Here is a 20,363-nt window from a genome sequence, read left to right on the forward strand (position 1 = left end):
TAAAGTACAAAGTGATTATTAAAGTAGAGTCTATTTATCAAGCTTCAGGTTGGATAGCGATCGCATTCTTAGCTAATCCTCCCATAGGTAAAAAAGTTTTAGGCATCATCATCTTATCGGTCATGAACATTCACTACGCCATAAGTGCACATAGGCAACGATTTTTATCCAGCGTTGCACAAAAAGCGTTGTATTATCTACAAAATTTTCAGTTTATTGCAACACAGTGGTGAAAGCGTTTCATTACATTCAAGCTACCATTGCTAATAACTGTTAGTGTTGCGCAGCATGCAACAGTAGAGGTCATAACGTTGCATTAGATATTTTTTTTATTTAATAAATGCTGACGTGGAAAATAAATCTGAGGTGGCATGCTGGGGACCCACGGGTGCTAACGTGGCATGTTAACGTGTCATGCCATGTCAGCATTTTGGGCCCCACATATGGGGCCCATTGGTGACGTGGAATGCTGACGTGGCATGCCACATCAGCATGCTAACATGGGATTAGTGGGACCCACATGGGGGCCCAAAATGCTGAATGGCATGCTGACGTGGCACACAGTGGGGCCCACTTGCTGATGTGGCACTTCAGGCATTGTATTTGCTTTCTGGTGTTGTAGTAGGTTATTTAGTGTTGCGTTAGTTATTGTACTATTCTTAAAATTTATTTGTTATATTCATGTTATAATTTTTTTAAAATAATTTTTAATTGTTCCAACCGTACAAATTTTGTTTCCTACTAGTTTTAGATATGTGTAATTCTTTTTTTAAAAAATAAATTTTATATCACGTGCTTTTTTAATAGTCAAACCCCGGTGCACACGGGTTCACATTACGTAGTCTTGTTCCGGGTGGTGATTCTATTTTTCTAAAATTTTTGTTCAACGATCCAACCATACGGATGATGATACCCACTAATTTTAGAGATGTCTAAATGTTTTTTAAAAAAATTAAATTTTATATCGTATGTTTTTATAATAGTCAAATTACGGTCAACACGGGTTCCTATAACCAAGACTTGTCCCGAGTGGTGATTCTATTTTCCTGAAATTCTTGTTCAATGATACAAGCGTACAGATGATGTTACCTTCTAATTTTAGAGATGTTTAATTTTTTTTTTTAAAATTTAGATTTTATATCACGTGCTTTTTTAATAGTCAAATTACGGTCAACACGGGTTGCTGTTACCTAGTATTGTCCCGAGTGATTATTCTATTTTTTTAAAATTCTTGTTCAACGATCCAACCGTATGGATGATGATACCTACTTATTTTAAAAATGTGTAATTTTTTTTTTAAAATTTAGATTTTATAGCGTTTGTTTTTATAATAGTCAAATTACGGTTAACACGAGTTCCTATAACCAAGTCTTGTCCCGAGTGGTGATTCTATTTTTTTAAAATTCTTGTTCAACGATCCAACCGTACAGATGATATTACCTACTAATTTTTAAGTTGTTTATTTTTTTTAAAAAAAATTAGATTTTATATCATGTGTTTTTATAATAGTCAAATTACGGTCAACACGGGTTCCATGTAGATTCTTGTCCCGAATGATTTCTATTTTTTTTTAAAATTCTTATTCGACAATTCAATTATACAAATATTTGTTCCGATTAATTTTATCATTATCGTGTTATTTTGACATATATTTTATATTAGTTATACAATTTTCTTAGAATATTTAAAATTGTAAATATTTAATAAAAAACTAAAAAAATAATTAAATGATGTTGAGACACAGATCTGCACACTTTCCCAGGCCAAAAAATTGGGCGGCTATTTCCCCCTTAACAAAAATTCACTCTTTCTCTCTAAATCTGAGATGATACTTGAAAATTAAAATAATATTAAAATAATTTACAGAAAAGCAACAAGATATTTATCAAAATAATTAAGAAATTATGATTGTAAAGACTTAATTAAGTCAAGGCCCAACCCGTTAACAGACAAGCCCTAAAAATTTATCATTTTTATATAAAACTCTAACAAACATAAATCATTAGCAGTGGCCGCCTCGTCTTTCAACCCCTCTCTTCACTCAGATCTTCACACCCCTTCTCACCTCCACCATCCTCTCCTCCGCTCACCTTCTTATTATATTCTCCTACACATCTCGATCCGAGATGTGTAGAAACAATCGAGAAATCAACAACCTAATCCGTACAACACGTTTCTCGAACCGCCTTCGTATGCTGAAGCAATATTTCGATCGTTCGATGGAGAAGATAGCAACGGAGGAAGTGGAGTCAACGGTCATGATTTGTTCGCAACTTCGATATTTATTACTGTCATGTAGTTGATTTGCCTCAGTGTTATACGTAAATTTGTAATATTTATTACTGTCATGTAGTTGATTTAGGTACTAATAATATGTATAATGAAATGGGAAGTATGCTATTGACATGAAATTAAAGCTCAGCAAGAAATTGGGGAGACGATGGGGCAACTAGGGTTGGCTTTTGTCAAGCTAACGAAGTTTGAGGCGGATGAGGCAATGTTCAACTCTCAAAGGGTGAGATCTGCAGACATGAAAAATGTGGCTACTGAAGGGTTTTTAGCACATAAACGCAGAAAAAACGTAAATTTAATCTTAAAAAGAACCGAAACCCTCCGCAGGATCCATGCGAAAAAATAATATTTAATTCGTAGTTCAGAATGTTTACCTTAAGAAGCTTTACGTTAATGGAAAGATGGAGGTCTTTAATAGCGATCCAAGAACGATGAACGGAGATCCTTAGCAGCTGCTCCTCAAGTGTGAAGCACTCCACCGGTATCCACCAAGAAAACGATATAATGAAGGAGGAGGAGATGGAGAGAATTAGGGTTTTGTCAATCTTTTTGGTTAAGGCAAAAATAGGGTTTATAATAGTATATTTATAGATAAAATTTTCAGCTCAATTTTTTTTCATAAAATATTATTATTATTAACCCTTTATTATTCTCACTAATAATTAAAACACCTTTTAATTATTAATCCTTTTTATAAATTCTTTAAAAATAATTCTCTCACTTGATTTAATTTCCAAAAATTAAATTCTTAATTAATAATATTAAGAATCTTTTCTTAATTAATTTATAATCAATTAAATCTCATTTAATCAATTATTAAATTTTCCAATTAATTATTTATTTCATAAATAAATAGTTATCAGCCATTATTAATTAATTCCTCCACCATTAAATCATTCTCTTTTATGGTGTGACCCTATATGTTCAATATTAAGTGGGTAGTAGAAATAAATAATAATAAAACTATTTTATCATTATTTATATAAATTATCTAATTCATTAAATATGATTAATAAATTAATCATATTTATTCTACATCGTGAGGGATACTTCTCAGTATATCGCGACTATCCGGATAATACGAATTCACTGCTTAGAATACCAAGAACCTATTCAGTGAGTAGTTACCGTACAATATCATGATTAAATACAAGGCAGGGAACTTGTGTCAAGCCTATCTTATTTAATCACTTGCTTTCCCATTCACTATGCTTAGTTCTATTTAATGTAAATTAGAAACTCCTTTCTAATTTCATTCACTTTGGCCAGAGATTCCTGAACTAACATAAGTGGATCAGCATTGAACATTCTCTTCCTACACTGGAAGGGGCAGATCCTTTATTGATCATACACTATCTTCGTGTACAAATTCCTATACCCAGTAAAGCCCTTATAATTGTCCCTTGAGACTAAGAACTAAACCAAAGCATAGTTCAGTGTACACAAGATGACTATGATGACCTCAAATCTAAGGATACTTGTACAACTATCACTGTGTGAACCACTGCTGACACGTGAGTGAACTCCATTAGTTGTTCAGCTGTGTGAGTCATGTTCAGTGAACTTATTCTATAATGAGCACCTACATACTAGCTATAGTGTCACCAACAAATGTCTATGAGAACAGACATCCTTCATAATGAAGCAAGCATAGTACGTATCGCATCTTTGTGGATTATTAATTACCAGTTAGTAATTCTACGACCAGGAACTATTTAAGTTTAGAGTTATCATCTTTTAGGTCTCATTATTATGATCTCATCACAATTCATAAAAAGCTTTACTCTAAACTGTGGTATATCTTGTTTAAATATTTAAATAGATAGAGCCCGTAATAAAAACAAAACAAGCCTTTTATTAATATCAATAAAATCAAAACAGATTACATAAAAGTTATTCCTAAATCCTCATACATGATTGGACTTAGGACATATCTCTTTCAGCTACTGCTGCTGTCAAAGCTAACAGACTCTATCGGGAGTTGAATGCACAAACTGTCAAGCATCTGGTAAGTTACTGGATTGTTGTACTTTCCAAGACTTGAAGTGCTAACTTTAATCATGATCCTTTATCTTTTCAAGCATCTTGTTCCACTCGAAATGCTAGATATTTTCAGATGCTCTATTCTTATAATGTAGGATAAGCTTCATGACTATCTTGGGGTGATGTTGGCAATTAACAATGCATTTTCTGACCGCGCGAATGCTTTGTTGACGGTGCAAACTCTTTTATCCGAACTGGCCTCCTTGAATGTAAGGATTGAAAATCTGGAAGCTGCTTCATCAAAGATTTTTTGTGGTGACAGGTCTAGAATTCGCAAAATAGATGAGTTGAAAGAAACTGTAAGAGTAACAGAGGAAGCTAAAACCTGTGCAGTCAGAGAATATGAACGGATCAAGGTAACATGTTCTTCCTTCTAGCGCATGTATTACCCGAACACTTCAGAAATTTTAGTGACACCAGTTATCCATAAATTCTTTAACTAGTTTTTGAGCTGAGATAATATATTCTTTAAGTAGTTTTTTCTTCATCCAATAACAATCATTATGAAAAACTGAATACAATAGGAGGGTCTTGCACTAAGAAAAATAGTTAATTATGTGTGTCCTTAAGTGGATATTAGAACTATTTCTTCAATTGCTTTATAAAGTAAATATGCATAAGCTTTGCCCTTGCTTGAGTTATGCTGACAAATTAAACATAGAATAATTATTCATTCTGTTGAATTGGATCTTGATATTCTTATAAATGAGGACTTAATTTTTTACCAAACAAAATATAGTTAGCAGTACATAGTCACTCAGACTTATTGCTTAGTATGTAGCATAATAAGCAACGAAGAGTTAAGCACCTCAGATTTTTAGAAGCAAGCAAGAAAATATAATAGGATGAAGTATTTAGCAAAAGTATACAAAGTAATTAACACAGAAGGAGCATAAATGTGCAACACTGAGTATATAATAGAAGCGAAGTCGGTCATGAGCAATGGGGTCACCAAAATCAATCCCAGTAATCATTATTTAGAAACACTGAATATAAGTTCTAGGGTCTATTATTTGATTGTGGCTACCAGACTGTGGTGGTATGTTATGGATGTTATTGCTAGCGACATGGGAACGTAGAGTATATCCGTGCAGTCCCTTAACCACTTTTCATGGTTCTATTCAATTAGATAACAAGGCAACCTGGGTTACATGAAGCTTCCTATCTATACTATGACATTATTGTTAATTCTTATTCTAAACTGTATATTTGTGTTGTATTTGCAGTGCTTGCCTATTACCATCGACGTCGGCACAAATAACCAAAAGTTGCTGGATGATGAGTTCATTATTGGGCTCAAACAAAAGAGGGCAACTGGGCAGGTACTTTTTATCTTCTTTTCTGTAATTCATAGATATAATTACTTGTGGTCTACAACTAAAAACTAATTTTGTATGCATTCACCTGCATCAAGGAATTTGCCGAGCTTCTGGAGGAGTTTATGTCCACTGTTAAGCAGAACTATGGAGAGAAAAGCCTCATACAGGCTTGTTTGCAGTTTCAAACATTTAAGTAGATAATGGATTTTTATATGTTATAAATTCTAATCGTTTGACATTGATTCTCAGTTTGAAGATCAATCTTATGGTTGATTAATAGTGATTAATAGTGATTTATAAGTTTTCAGGGTCAACCTGACAGTTATCACGAGTTGATCGGGAATCCGCACCATACTGAACGCCAAGCACCAGATGAAGTGGCCATGCTTGTGGTAGGTTGAGTGTTTTTGTAAAGTATATGCACTAAAATGTGTAAACTTTATGTCCTCTTATTACTTCTGTAAAGGCTAACCTAATGTTGTTTTATAATTTAAAAGACAAGTTTGAAAGCCCTGTCTGGAGCAGTTTCTTACATATATTCTGATCACCACAAAATGCTTCTTTCTTCTGTAAGTAATAGTGGATTAATATTTTTGCTCATTTCTTTTTCCATTATTTTTTTCGGATATTAGTTTTTTGGTTGTTAAAGAAAGTTTGTTACCTTCAGATAAGTGGCATGAGCTTGTGGAACTATGGTCCAGATGTGATGGATGTATTGGTTGAGTTGGTTGTTGCTTTGATATGTAATGCTACTCACTATACAATAATGATTATCATTGCTTGTTCTTATCAAGGATTAGTTTTGCTTTTACTACATTGTAGGCTGCAGTGAGCGGAAAATACCTCCATCTATGCTTGGATATGCTTGTAAGAAATTTTGTGCTGCCTTTATCTTTCCTTAAGCTATTACAGTAGCCACGTGGTCTTGCAAAAAAAGAGCAAATTCTTTGTCGTGTGCATGCTGCTTTAAAGGAAATTGCTGATTTAGTTCCCCTCGCCCCACTGAGATTGGAAAAAGTAATCAAGGAGAGGATGCCCCACAGATCCTCAAAGCAACCTTGGATTGTAAGTTTACTTCATCTGCTTCTCGTCTTTTTGGGGACATGCTTCTCTGTAACCTTGGCTGGAAGTACATTTTTTATGCATGTCTATGTAGACTATATAGCACATTATCGATTTGTTAATATAAATTTAGAATGAATTTTTTTTGGTCTAGTTGCAAGTTGTTTCAAGTAATTTCATTAAAGGAAATGTCGGGGCCTATATTGACTCCAAAAAAAATTACCTTTTGAGTCCAGTTGCTTTTATGGTTGTATTTAGCTCTTTGTTTTAGTCTCTCTTGGCAGATAAATCATAAATATTTTACGCTTTGTACACTATCTGTTTTGCGTCTTTTTGGGGCAAATGCTCAATCTGTTCCTAGGCAGAAGTACATTTTTTGATGCATGTATTTATAGCCCATAGCTCGTAATAAATTCTAAAAATGAAATTATTGACTTTATTGGTTGGGTTTAATTACGTTGTGTTAAATAAGTAGTAAATTAATAATGGAAAGTTGAAGGCCCAAATCAATACCATAATATTCAGTGATTGACCTGTTAAGTCAAACTACTTTCATTACTTAAGTTTAAGGCCCAAATCTTGTTATTCTTATTCTATTCATTTTTATTTTCTAGGCTAAAGCTCCATTTAGCTTCTTTGCATCAGCATCGCCTTAGGGTCTATTTTTAAAAGGTTTTTATTCGAAGATGTACCACGGTTTCCAGTGATCAAGAGGAAAACGGTACTACAGTCATTCAAGGCACTCAAGGAGCAACTTCTTAGTGACTTAGTTCTTTGGTATCTTTGTTCATTTGAAGAAAGATTTGATGTACTTTTGGTGTATTAAATTTAGAATTGGGCGTATGTATTTTAGTATTTTTTGTATGTTTAAAACTTGTTGGATTCCTGATATGGTTGTTTTTGTTGGATGCCACTTATGGCAGGTATCATGTAAAAACAGACAAATTTATCATGTAAAAACAGACAAATTATGGCCAAATTTTTATGTTTTCTAGTGTCGCATATTCCATAGTATGATGTTGCATATTGCTTTTCACTGTGTTGCATTTGATTATAATACTGTTGCAATTTAAAAATGGTGTTGCATAATGTGGTATATACTGTTACAATTGAATGAAAATAGTGTTGCATATGCATCAAAATGGTGTTGCATAAACAATATAGGCCCCACATATGATGTGGAAAAAGGGCCCCACTGCTGATGTGGCATTGCGGGCCCCCACATGTTGACGTGGCAGGATGAGACCCAGCTGACGTGGCGTGCTGACGTGGCATGCTGATGTGGCTCTGGGAACCCCCTGTTGCTGACATGAAATCTGATGTGTCAGTTGCCACGTAGGACCAAGTGTACTATCCTGTCAGGTCTAATGCAACACTTTCTGTTGTTGCCAATAGGTGATTTACTGTTGCAAAATCCACTTGATGCATTACTTTCAAGTTTTGTACAAAATATTGTATTAGGTGTCTACGACCACTTCCACATTGGCAACCCCCCTCTGATGTTGCCTATTACCTTATGCAACACCATTTGGGCCTTATGCAACTGTATAGTAGGGGTTGCCTATGTGCACTTATGGCGTAGTGATTACTCTAATGACTAAAATTTAGGTACATACATATAGGTTATAGAATAATGTGAAAATCTTTTATGTAGGGTAGAAATAAGAGTAATAATCTTTTAACATAATGAGTATAACTTTTGTTTGAATGTACTTGAATTGGCCAATACTTTCATTCTTGAATGCTATAAAATGCTAATGAATTTGTTTTCCTACCTGCTAATGGAAAGTTTGAACTTGTGTACATTCCATATGACTTTCTCTTATTTACAAAGCCTTTTTTGCTAATTCGGTTTACTTTATGAGATTAAATTGTAACAAAAGTGTAGGGTTAAATTCACACTCTAATCATAGGTTTTTACAAGTTAGCAACCATTTCCCTATGACCAAATCTTTAAAAAATCAAGATTTACATAATTAATTATCTTTTACTTTGACATTAATTTGTTGCTTTGCAAAAGCTCCCACTATGAAACAAGGTTCGATTTTCAATTTGGATAAGAGTGAGAACAAATGAGTTGTGTTACCCACTTCTCTTCTAGCGGATCTGCATAACATCCCAAATTATGTACATGTTGCAACAAAGAAAGCAATGTCTTATGTTCCCTAACCCCTTACAAATACGCCTATATTCTAATTATTTATGATTTATTGCAGGACTTTCATTTTGGGTTAGAGAAATTTAAAAAGGTTTGCTATCCATTAGAGCATCTCAAGGATAATGAGACACCAGAATTTTGGAAAATAACGAGATCGCAAGTTGGTAGAGTTCTATTCTAAAAAAAATGATGAAGTCAGAGCTTTTAGGTCTGAAATGCTGCTTTCAGGTAGGTACTCATAATAATCCATCTAATAATCCATCTAATAATCCATCTAGCCCTTAAGTGCATTGGTTTTTGAGTTGCTTATTGATATGGTTGTGTACATTGATGATGATAATTTTGACAAAGAAATACAGTGTATATTTTTATGATGTTTATGAGTTTCTTTCAAGATTTAATGTGATAGTATATATAAAATTGTAGCCTGGGCATTAAAGAGGAGATGTAAGTCCCCATCTATAACTACATTTTAATTTCACAAGTTATTGACGTACATGGTTGTTCCAATATATTCTAGATAATTGAATTACATGGATGACTTACATGGTTGACTGACTAATTTTTAAATTAATTGTTTTATGCTAAAAAAACTGGGAAGTAATATTAGTCATCTCAATTTCAATATAAGATTTTTATATATTAAATAATTTTTTTTAGCAAAACACATGCTCAGATCCAGTCATTTTTTATTATTTTAATATTAAAGTATGATCAATTTTTTCTTTGTCTACAATCATGTTGGTATCTGCTATTTGCAAAACAAAATTAATTCTAAAAATGTGCACATATGGATTATATATGGAGTTCTAGCTTCTCTTATTACACTTGGATGATGCAAAATGTCTATTGTAATTTAAGTACTAAATTTATTCAACATTTATTTAGATAGGTTAAATTATACGTGCTTGATAAATTGTATTTGGAGCAATGAAAGAGTAAACATACATATAAAAATGATGTATGCATAATCTTATTATAAGTAGTATTTTTTTTGAAAGGATAAAGAAATGTTAGTTGAAAAAAGATGTCAGATTGGAACATCTGACAAAAAAAAGTATAAAATTAAAATATAAAGTACCATTGTACCACTTCTAATGTGTATAACTCCTTAAAATTTTAGGTACACTCATCAACTCTCCAATTATATGTTATATTTTTATAACATTATTTTTAGCGACTATTTAGTTTTAGGAATATTAATTTTCAACAAAATTGCTGTAAATAATATTTTTTATTTTTATTTTTAAATAGTTTCTCTGAACTGGGCGGGTATATTTACCTAGTTAAATTATGAACAATTTGCACATCCTCGTCTTTTTTCTATATTCTTCCCTCTTACAATTACAAGTTACAACCTTTCTTTTGTATTGAAGTTTGTTAACAAATATATTGTTTGTATTCCCTTCAACCAAATAGAACAATAGTGTATGAACTGTGTGGTGTCTAGCAGTTATACAATAGCCGTTTCGGTTCAGGGAATGTTGAGTTTTTTTCAAAGAGAATTCACGTTTAGGACTTTATTTCATAAGACAAGCAAGCTATATTCTAAGACAGTTGAGAGCTTCTCATTTTCATTCATGACAGAAATAGTGGCATTTTGCTTTTGCCTACAATGTCAAAGGGAAGATAGCTTTAACCTGTCCCGGCCAAAATAAACGAAATGTAGTGTTATATATTTAAACACACAGACACACACAGACATGGAGAGGGAGGGAGAATAGTTTGTACTTTGTGATAACTCGGATGCCTAAACTACGTTATTTTTAAACTGTTGGCTCGACAGTTGTCTACCGGCTCTGTAAAAACTTCTTGCCCTATGTACTGTATGTTAACATAATGTAAAATATATTATACATATGTCATACATTAAATAACTTTATGCAGCAATTTTTAGCATTATAACAGTTTAATATTCAATTTTTTTGGTTGTTATATATGCCATTTTAACTTCAATTTTCAATGTTTTCAGTCTAGTACCAAGCACACAGATAGTTTCTTCGAGCATATAGACAATTGTACGGGTATGTATGATCAGAGTTAAAATTTTATGCCGAGCCTGCTGCATAATAAACAATCAACAGCTCAATGTATTTCTTTTTAGTTTCCAGTTGTAGAAACTTGAAGTTCATATCAACAAATTGCACAATTTAAACTAGAGATTTTTCTTCCCATATACTCGTTAGCCGCCAATTTTGTTTTTATAAGGTTGATGATGCGCACAGAGCAATATGTGAATGAAGATTCTAGTGTATTTGCGCAAACTGGAAAAATAGAAGACAGAGATAGGTAGGAAAAGATGCACACGTCTTGATGTCTCAAATGTAACTGCTATTTTACATGCTTGAGACCGAAAGTTTGATGCAAATAAACGAATTTTTGTTTCTTGACATCTCAAGTCCTCAATAGATGGTTTTAGTTTAGAAAATCTCAACATATTGTTTATAAATCATAAAGAAATTTATTAATGGTAATAATATTTTATGTACTATATCTAATCTTTTTAATCTTTGAACATAACAATATTATTTCATGATCTCAATCATCAGAGTTCAGAGAGAGCGTTGATCAATAGTGACACTCAATGAGTTCATGCCTGTAATTCAAGAAGATGAGTAAAGAAAATAAAAAAATGCGTAAAAGGAGAAAACTAAACACCAAAATATCATCAGCTAACCACATGAATCCGGATAGGGCATTTTATGATTGTTTATCATGTATTATTTTGCAACTTGGAGATATAATTGTTCTACAAAAAATATTGTTAACATCATAGCTAAAATTAAAAGGTTTGTGAGATCTTTGAGAGAATTCTTAATTTCCCTTGTATAACGAAAGGAAAAGCTAGCAAATATCAGCTAGCGATCAAGATGTGAGGAACCTGCAACATCACCAACTACTTCTGCATTTGGCCCGCATCCCATCGATAGCTTCTGAAACAAATCTTGTAAATTTTTTAAGGTTATAGGGCGTGCCTGCATAATATGTGTAGAAAATTAGATATTAGATAAGAACATTTAAGATACATTAGTGTGTGTACTTGTGACTCTGTCCTCGCGACAAAAACTCATGTAAAAAATTATGTAATATTCAAAACGAGGAGTCGTGTATCTAGAAGTATTGATGTCGGTTTTGTTGTGCAACTAGAGATGCCCATAGAAGTTGCTGAGGCATACATAATTGCAAATACTGTGTGCCTCCAGTATTTATGCGTAATATAGATACTTTTTTTTTATAAACTTGGATTTTGGTAGTGAAATTTGCTGTTTTGTGCCACAATAGAGTCCACATTTTTACATGTATATAAGAGATCATCTGGATGGACTTACACGAAGGGCTTCAATATATGGGGCAGTCGTCAGTATTGGCGGAATGAAGCTTCTCAAGAGGAGACAACCCCTGCTGCATTCGAATCACATCAAATTATGATTGTTAAGTACAACAACCAGACCGCCCCAAGGGACATAAAACCACTCTCAAGCTATCCGGTGCTTGGTCAGAGACATTTTTTATACAAGTTCTAAATCAATAATACAATAACTATAGGAACGATATAAGAATAGAAACACACAACAGCTTGGAAGATATGCTTACAAAGGTTGCTGGCTAACCTTGGATCATCGGACAGTATGACATAACATTGAATAATATTCTTCAAAACTGTAGTAGACGGTTCATCCTGCATCTTTTCAATTACGTCATTAAAAACCTTCATGATTGCACACAACCGGTTTGCAGGCTCACAGCAATACTGTAGTCCCTGCTCTTGCATCATTATTCTTGACATTATCCAAGATGCAGTCTGTATAGCCATATACAAGTGTTCAGAGTGAGTTTAAAGAGCCAATTAACTATGGGTGTCGATCTATTTATATTTTGATGGTGTACCGGAATTGTTTCAGAATTATTTGCTCAGGTTCTTACTAGGACGATCAAGTCTATGCCATGCAATATAAACCTTATGATTTATATATGGCTGGGTAATAATGTTCATCTAACACCAAAATATTAGATGTTCATCAAGTCGACTTGATATGTATTTATACGAAACATGGAGTATTAACTAAAAATCCCTTTTTCAATAAACACCTAGTAGAAACACTAGAAAGGGAGATTAATTTGAAATTTTTAGTAACCAGATTACATACTCTGTACTGTCTTACATTACATGTAAGGTGATATATTGCAGTAAAAAATGCTTGGAAGCGAAAGAATGTTGAGTTCAAATTTTAATGGACACTTACTGATTGTGAAAGTTCGTTTCCATATTCTATGGATTTTAGACACAAAGGGAAGAGTCCTGATTCAAGCAAACAGTGAACAGCAGCCTTTGTCGAAGGGTCGCCTACCTGCATAGTAGAGAAGATTCCGATGATATTTGGAGTAAAACCTTATAGGCATATCAGATCATATTAAAGCAAATTGATATGCAATCTGGTAAGAAATAATGGACATTTTCTTCAACTATTGCTCTGATTAAGCTAATTCATCTCAACATTGCATTCAATTCAGAGCTGAAACTTGAAAGGGCGGGTAGCAACTAGCAATGAGAAAATACTTCCATGCAAGGTTACTGGTGCTTAGCTGTTTTAATAATTCAAATGGCTAAAAGTATAAAAAATTGAAGGTATCATGTATTGATTTAGAGTGGAATTGTACCTCCTTCAGAAGACCACCAATGACCCCCAAGCTCATTAGCCTTAGGTACTGGAATGGCTTGCTCGTTTCTTCAGTCTCCAAGAAAGGGTACAAGTAACAATGTATCTGAACTGCAAGGACAGAAGTAAGTTAATACAAGTCTGTCTACGATTAACCTTATCTAGCTCCTTAATTATCCTATTAAAATCAGTTAATAACAATATTTGAATAAGTTATGCAAAATCCTCATCCCAGAATATATGTAACAAACTTGTAACTTCAACTGAATCCTTGATTTCACCTCAGTGTCCTGTTTCTTTGGTGTTCACATAAACAAATCATACCAGCTTGAAATAAAAAGTGAATGCATTTATATATCAAAACACGTCAAGTTCGACAATATCTTGTGTGGTCTTTAAGTAGCAATATCAGACATCAAGAAATCAGCAAAAGTTATAGAATGAAATTAGCTTATATCATTTGGTGAGAAGAAGCTATAACTGTGGATACATCCAACTATGTTGAAGAAGACTAATATAAATACTGAATACATTAGCAGAAACAAGTCACATAGCTTTCAGAAAGTTCAGAAAAATACCATTAAGGAACTGCATCTTCGTTTGAGGGTGAGTGGCCAAGCACTGCATTCAATAGAAAATACACTTTGATATTAGAGTTGCATACATAATTTTTAAGTACATAGAGTACCAGCTATGGCTCCTGCATAAGTAAAAATAAATTTGATGTATATAGATAATAAATTTGATAAGTAAAAATAAATTTGATAAGAAAAAAGTTTGAAAATTAGGAAATCGAACATATAAAGCAAATACATTACAAAGTTAATACCACTAGAAAAGGAAATTAAAGGAGCGGAAATGACCTCAAACAAAACAAGTACATCACAAACTTTACTTGAATCTTTCATAGTAAGTTTCTCAGGTGTTAATGACTTGTATATAGATAATACTTCCTGCAATAAAGAAGATAATTCCATTAATCACCAACTGTAAAACACAACATTCTCATTTGAATAGATAGAATAGCCAATACAAACCACAAGGCTGAGCTTGTCAAACAAAGTAGTAAATCATTTAAATGATTCCAATGACCATCATGTGCGGATTTCATAAATTGTATCAAGTTCTGATTCAGATGTGATGCAACTTGATCTTAAGGGTAGGACTTCTTTAAGACGTGTGACATAAAAGTTGCAGAACTTCCTTACAATGCCTATTTTCCAGATTTTTGGGTTTCAAAATTTCAAATTTCCAAAATATTTGAGATCTCCGCAAATCTTCTCATTAGTTCAATGAAAGATTTCTTCGGCAACTGACAAGCAAAGATACGGGTGCAGAAGTGCTGGGGTGCGGGAACAAAAATCTAATAAATAAATATAATAATATGGGAATTCGGGTGCGGGGGTCACGACATATAGAAATATAGATTTTCTCTAGATTTCATGTTACATATATTCAATCTCGTTAAAAAAACCACAAACTATAAGCAAATTTAATCAAATGCATAATTTATTGATCTAAAACACAAAATACATGTAAAATATTTTAATTTATGCAAAAATGAACACTAGCATAATACGTTTGTATTTACTAACAAAAACTGATACTTAATTTTAGGAAAATAGGCGGTTAACAGAAATTTTGATTACAAATTGTGGTGAAAGAATCAAAATTAGGATTCAGGATGAATCCCCTATCCGATGAGGGGACGTGCATGTCATAGTATCGGACACAAGGATCAAGGGATTCACAAACAAGTATAATCATTTCAAAAGACAAGAAAGAATAAGGATCATTAATCATGAAATATTGATTAAATACTATATAACTGGGGGACTCCGGACTTGAGAAGATCAAATATAACAATGTAACCTAGATACTGCCATTTTGGTTTAGTAGTCCACTTCAGTATTAAGATCTGAGGAAGAAACTCAAATCAAAACAGGGAACTTTTATTGTTAATGTTAACCAAAATTAGAAGTTAATAAAAAGAATTCACGACATGATATAAACTTAAGCAAGCTATTAAAACAAATACATTTAGTTTGATCAATGCAAAGCATTTGGTAGACCCAAGTCATTGTGCATACCGATAGGAGTAAGAAAACCGTACTGATTGACCGCCAAATGTGGAGGGCCAAATCTTGAATTCTTCCCTGTTTCTGTATTGATAAATCACATGTTAGAAATGAAATATACTATATCACCCAATAGACATTAGAACATAGAGTGTAAATAATTTGACTCTGCAGGCTGGACTGCACTTTAAACTTCTAACAAGCAAACTTAAATGATACTATACAGTCATTTAGGCGAGTCAAGATCATCATTTCTCTGCACATACTTATTGTTCTAAATAAAATGTAAAACTACAAAATATCGAAAGAATCCACGTAAAAGTGACATATCGTGCATAAAAAGATATATATTTGCACATTCCGATTGAAGAGATACTTTCATAAATCAGACTGATTACAAATAAATATCGATCTATGTTTGTGTATGAACCACATAAAGAATGAAATCAAACGAATGAGTATATCTGGTTTACATAATCCGTGGTCGATTAAACCAGACTTTATGAAAATGAAATGACCAGCATAGACGTCATAAAATCATGACAAGGCCACAATTTAACTTGTATTTCAACATATGAATGCATAATTTAAACTCTTTAAAAACTCAGATCTATTGTCAATTACTTCTAATCAAGACACACAAATATAAAAGATAACTCTAATCATAATTAATCATCAATCATTTCTAACCAGCCACGTTAAACAAGCTTAAACACAAAAAATGCATCCAATCATGTATTAAAAACATCATTTATGAATTTACAATTACAGATCAATTTATTTCCACCTAACAACATACACAAACAAACAAAAATGTACATAAAACAAACAAAAATCTTCATAAATGAAGAAAAATTATGGACCTTAATCTGAGTAAGAGATGAAATGGCCTTTTCGCCATGCTCAGGTTCTCGAAGTAACACAACCAAGTCCTCTGCACTAGCAGAAGGCCAATCAATAGCTTTGCTAGCACCATCACAGGGACCATTGTTGTTAACAGGTGCACCACCATTCGACATAACACTGTTGTCACCTTGTATCGGATCAGGATAAAGAGAGTCAGGGAGATTCAACATTGTTTCAGACCAAAACCCTAGATATGAACTGAACAAGATGGCTGCTGCTGTTATGTTGTGTAGGAAAAGAACACTGAACTAAAGATGCGGCAATATATTGGAGGCTGTAGGAATGAATATTTTTTCGGTATATATAAGATTTTTCATTTTGCTAGAGTCACTGCTGTGTACCTAGGATTGGGTGCTGGACGTATCCTTTTTGCAGTTATTTGGAAACTGACCAATTGTTTTATTACACGTGGTCACAGGAAAAACAATTTCTAGGGGACGTTAGCGGTTCATGGTTTTGGGCCTAAACCCACTATTTACATACCTCATCCTTACCTTTTAGCTGTAAATTTGTGATTAAATATTTGTAAGATTTTTCATGTTTTGCATCAAATAATTTGGGATAGTTTGGGAAAAGAAAATTGTTATGGTATATAAATAAGGTTCCACAAAAATTTTAAAATCTAGGAGCAATCTTATACATGTATAAATTTATACCAATGGTTGTTTGTACCATCACAGTAATTAATAAACAATAATTGGAAAATATGATTTTTTAAATAACTTATATTAGTTAAATCGTACATGATGGTAATAATGTAATTTCAACAGACATATTTCAAGATACCTAATGATATTTGATCGTATTCGTGACTTAAATAAACTACAGTATTTTGCAGTTAATTTAACGTTAAAATCAAATATATTCCAACCTACTTGTAACAATCAATTAATAACTTTAGAAACGGCTATAAAGTTTATACATGGTATAAATATTTAAAAAATGAAGTTTTTTTAAAATTTGAAACCTAAATGATATGTTGTTTTAAAAATTTGCAGATTTTAATGAGAATTTCTAATTCAAGATCTCCAAGTAATACTAATATATGGAAAAAATTTAAAAATTGTAGTAATTATTATTTATTCAAACAAAGTAATTAATAAATTATAATGTTCTTAATCACCTATGGAAGTAAAGTCGTTAATGATAATATTTACGTTAATTTTTCAAAATACATAAAAGTGCGATTTCAATGACATTTTGATTGTATTTCATGACATAAATGGAATCTATTATTTTGCCTTAAAATTTATGTAAAAGATAAATTTATTCGAGTTAATTTCAGCTATCAATAGTTACAATAATTTTGGAAACAACTGTAAAAAATATAGGTTTAACGGATATAAATTTTGAACTATACTAACATGTTTAATAAATTCGCAGATTCGAACCAGAGTTTCCAATCAAAATTTGATGAATCCAACACATTATGTGAGGATTCTATTCAAATATTTCAAAAATCAATTATTGTAGTACTTTGTATAGGATTAATGGTGGATTGATGGGTCTAATCGAGAATTTTAGAATATTACTTTTTATCATTAATTTATAATTTTTTTAACCTTCGTACTCAAACCAGATGTAAATAATTGGGTAGGACGGGGGTACTGGTCAATGTTATTTTTCAATTTTTCTTTGCTTTTGAAATGCACTTTTTTTAATTTGTTTGCTAATATAGATCTAGTGATAGATAGTAAAACCGAGACTAGAAAACCCATGTGGTCACAAGGCCTAAAATTAACGAGAACTCAACAGCCCAGTCTCACGAAAATTTTAACCGCTACCAATTCATTTTAAAATCATGGATTATAATATTTTAAAGCAAGCTGTTAAAGTCAAATATATTGATATAAATGGATCGATATATTTAATTTGGATTTCAATTTTAAAAATCTTTGACTTGTGTGTTATTCAATAATAAGTTCTTTTTATTTTAGTAATTGGCAGTTCGTAATCCAGTTTTATTTTTATTTTTGCGATTTCAGTCTACATTATTTTCTCTGTCAACTTGCACCCTATAAAATTTATTTCTCTTCTATTTGCACCCTGTTAATGACTTTCCATCCAAAATAACCGTTAACTTTAACGGAAGTAGGGACATTTCAGTAAATTACTAACGAAAATAGAAGAAAATAAAGTAAATGAAAAAGTCTCTTGGTGTTGGAATTTGTAGTGGCTTGAAGAGCTGTCTGAGTTTGTTGAATGATGTGAAAGAGAGTTAATTTGAAATGGTGCTCATCACAATCTTTGCTAAACATCCAAGATGGAGTGTTTGTACTTGAGCTATGGCCGGCTTCTCCCCCTGTGTGCATGAAATCTTCTTCATCATCATCTTCATCCCCAAACTCCTCCAAACCACCAACTGGATAGTCAAATTCATCACCAGCTGTGAAGGGCATGGTAGTGATTGCATCATTGGCCCTTTGCATAGAAGCAGTTGTGTGCACGAAGTTGAGAATTCTCTCAGAAGCCACATTATCCTGTTCAGCTAGAACTTGATAAGATGGAACATGGTGAGTAAATGCCTCAGCTTTAAAAGAAACAGAGTCTAAGACAGCTTGATAATCTTGCTGAAATAGCTATTTCTTTTTAGCCTCATTGACATCCCTTAACTCACTAACAATGGGATCTTCCCATTCTTCTGTACCTGCTTTTCTATCATAATCTCTCTTTTCTTACATCAAGGGCTCCCCTTGGCTTCCCACCCTCACACCTTCACCTTCACCTACTAAGGTGGGACTCCACTCACTCACTTTTGCCAACTAGAAGAAATACCTTGCATATTTTTACTCTTTTCCTCTCCTTTTGCCTGAGAGCAACTCAGCCTCTCACTATGTTCACTCCCTTTCCTCAATCCTAAGAGTGATTGTACAACTACTAAATCATCTGCACTTGTGACAACAGTTGAGATTTCAATTTGTGCAGTGATTGTCAACGGATGAGAAACATCCGTCGAAGTAGTAGTTGAAAGTGTCAATGGATAATTGCTGTTAAGCACATCCGTTGAGATACAATCACTGGTCAACGGATGAACAATATTCGTCGAGATATTAGAAATGACAGAGTTTGGAGTAGAAACTACTGTAGAATCTGTGGTGATTGGTGAGATTTTGCATAGTATTCTTAGTAGAATCAGAAAGAAATGGCAACAAATCATCTAACAAATCTTTGACTTGTGTGTTATTCAATAATAAGTTCTTTTTATTTTAGTAATTGGCAGTTCGTAATCCACTTTTATTTTTATTTTTGCGATTTCAATCTACATTATTTTCTCTGTCAACTTGCACCCCATAAATTTAATTTCTCTTTTATTTGCACCCCGTTAATGACTTTCCATCCAAGATAACCGTTAACTTTAACGGAAGTAGGGACATTTCAGTAAATTACTAACAAAAATAGAAGAAAATAAAGTAAATGAAAAAGTCTCTTGGTGTTGGAATTTGTAGTGGCTTGAAGAGCTGTCTGAGTTTGTTGAATGATGTGAAAGAGAGTTGATTTGAAATGGTGCTCATCACAATCTTTGCTAAACATCCAAGATGGAGTGTTTGTACTTGAGCTATGGCCTGCTTCTCCCCCTGTGTGCATGAAATCTTCTTCATCATCATCTTCATCCCCAAACTCCTCAGAACCACCAGCTGGATAGTCAAATTCATCACCAGCTGTGAAGGGCATGGTAGTGATTGCATCCTTGGCCCTTTGCATAGAAGCAGTTGTGTGCACCAAGTTGAGAATTCTCTCAGAAGCCACATTGTCCTGTTCAGCTATAACTTGATAAGCTGGAATATGGTGAGTCTAAGACAGCTTGATAATCTTGCTGAAATAGCTATTTCTTTTAAGCCTCATTGAC

At 33.0% G+C, this 20,363-nt stretch overlaps 1 protein-coding gene across 1 annotated transcript; it reads right to left on the reverse strand.

Moving 5' to 3' along the window:
* Nucleotides 1-11,732: 11,732 nt before the first annotated feature.
* LOC141720295 (cell differentiation protein rcd1-like) lies at nt 11,733-18,915 on the reverse strand. The gene is made up of 10 exons (XM_074522640.1): nt 18,795-18,915; nt 16,474-16,733; nt 15,623-15,694; nt 14,396-14,485; nt 14,111-14,153; nt 13,534-13,643; nt 13,119-13,223; nt 12,486-12,676; nt 12,204-12,276; nt 11,733-11,849 (listed from the first exon to the last, which is right to left on the reverse strand). Exons 1-10 carry the CDS (start codon nt 18,913-18,915, stop codon nt 11,733-11,735), a joined length of 1,182 nt encoding a protein of 393 aa, XP_074378741.1.
* Nucleotides 18,916-20,363: the final 1,448 nt, after the last annotated feature.

This window comes from Apium graveolens, chromosome 4 (genome assembly GCF_009905375.1).
Source record: "Apium graveolens cultivar Ventura chromosome 4, ASM990537v1, whole genome shotgun sequence".
Lineage (NCBI taxonomy): Eukaryota > Viridiplantae > Streptophyta > Magnoliopsida > Apiales > Apiaceae > Apium > Apium graveolens.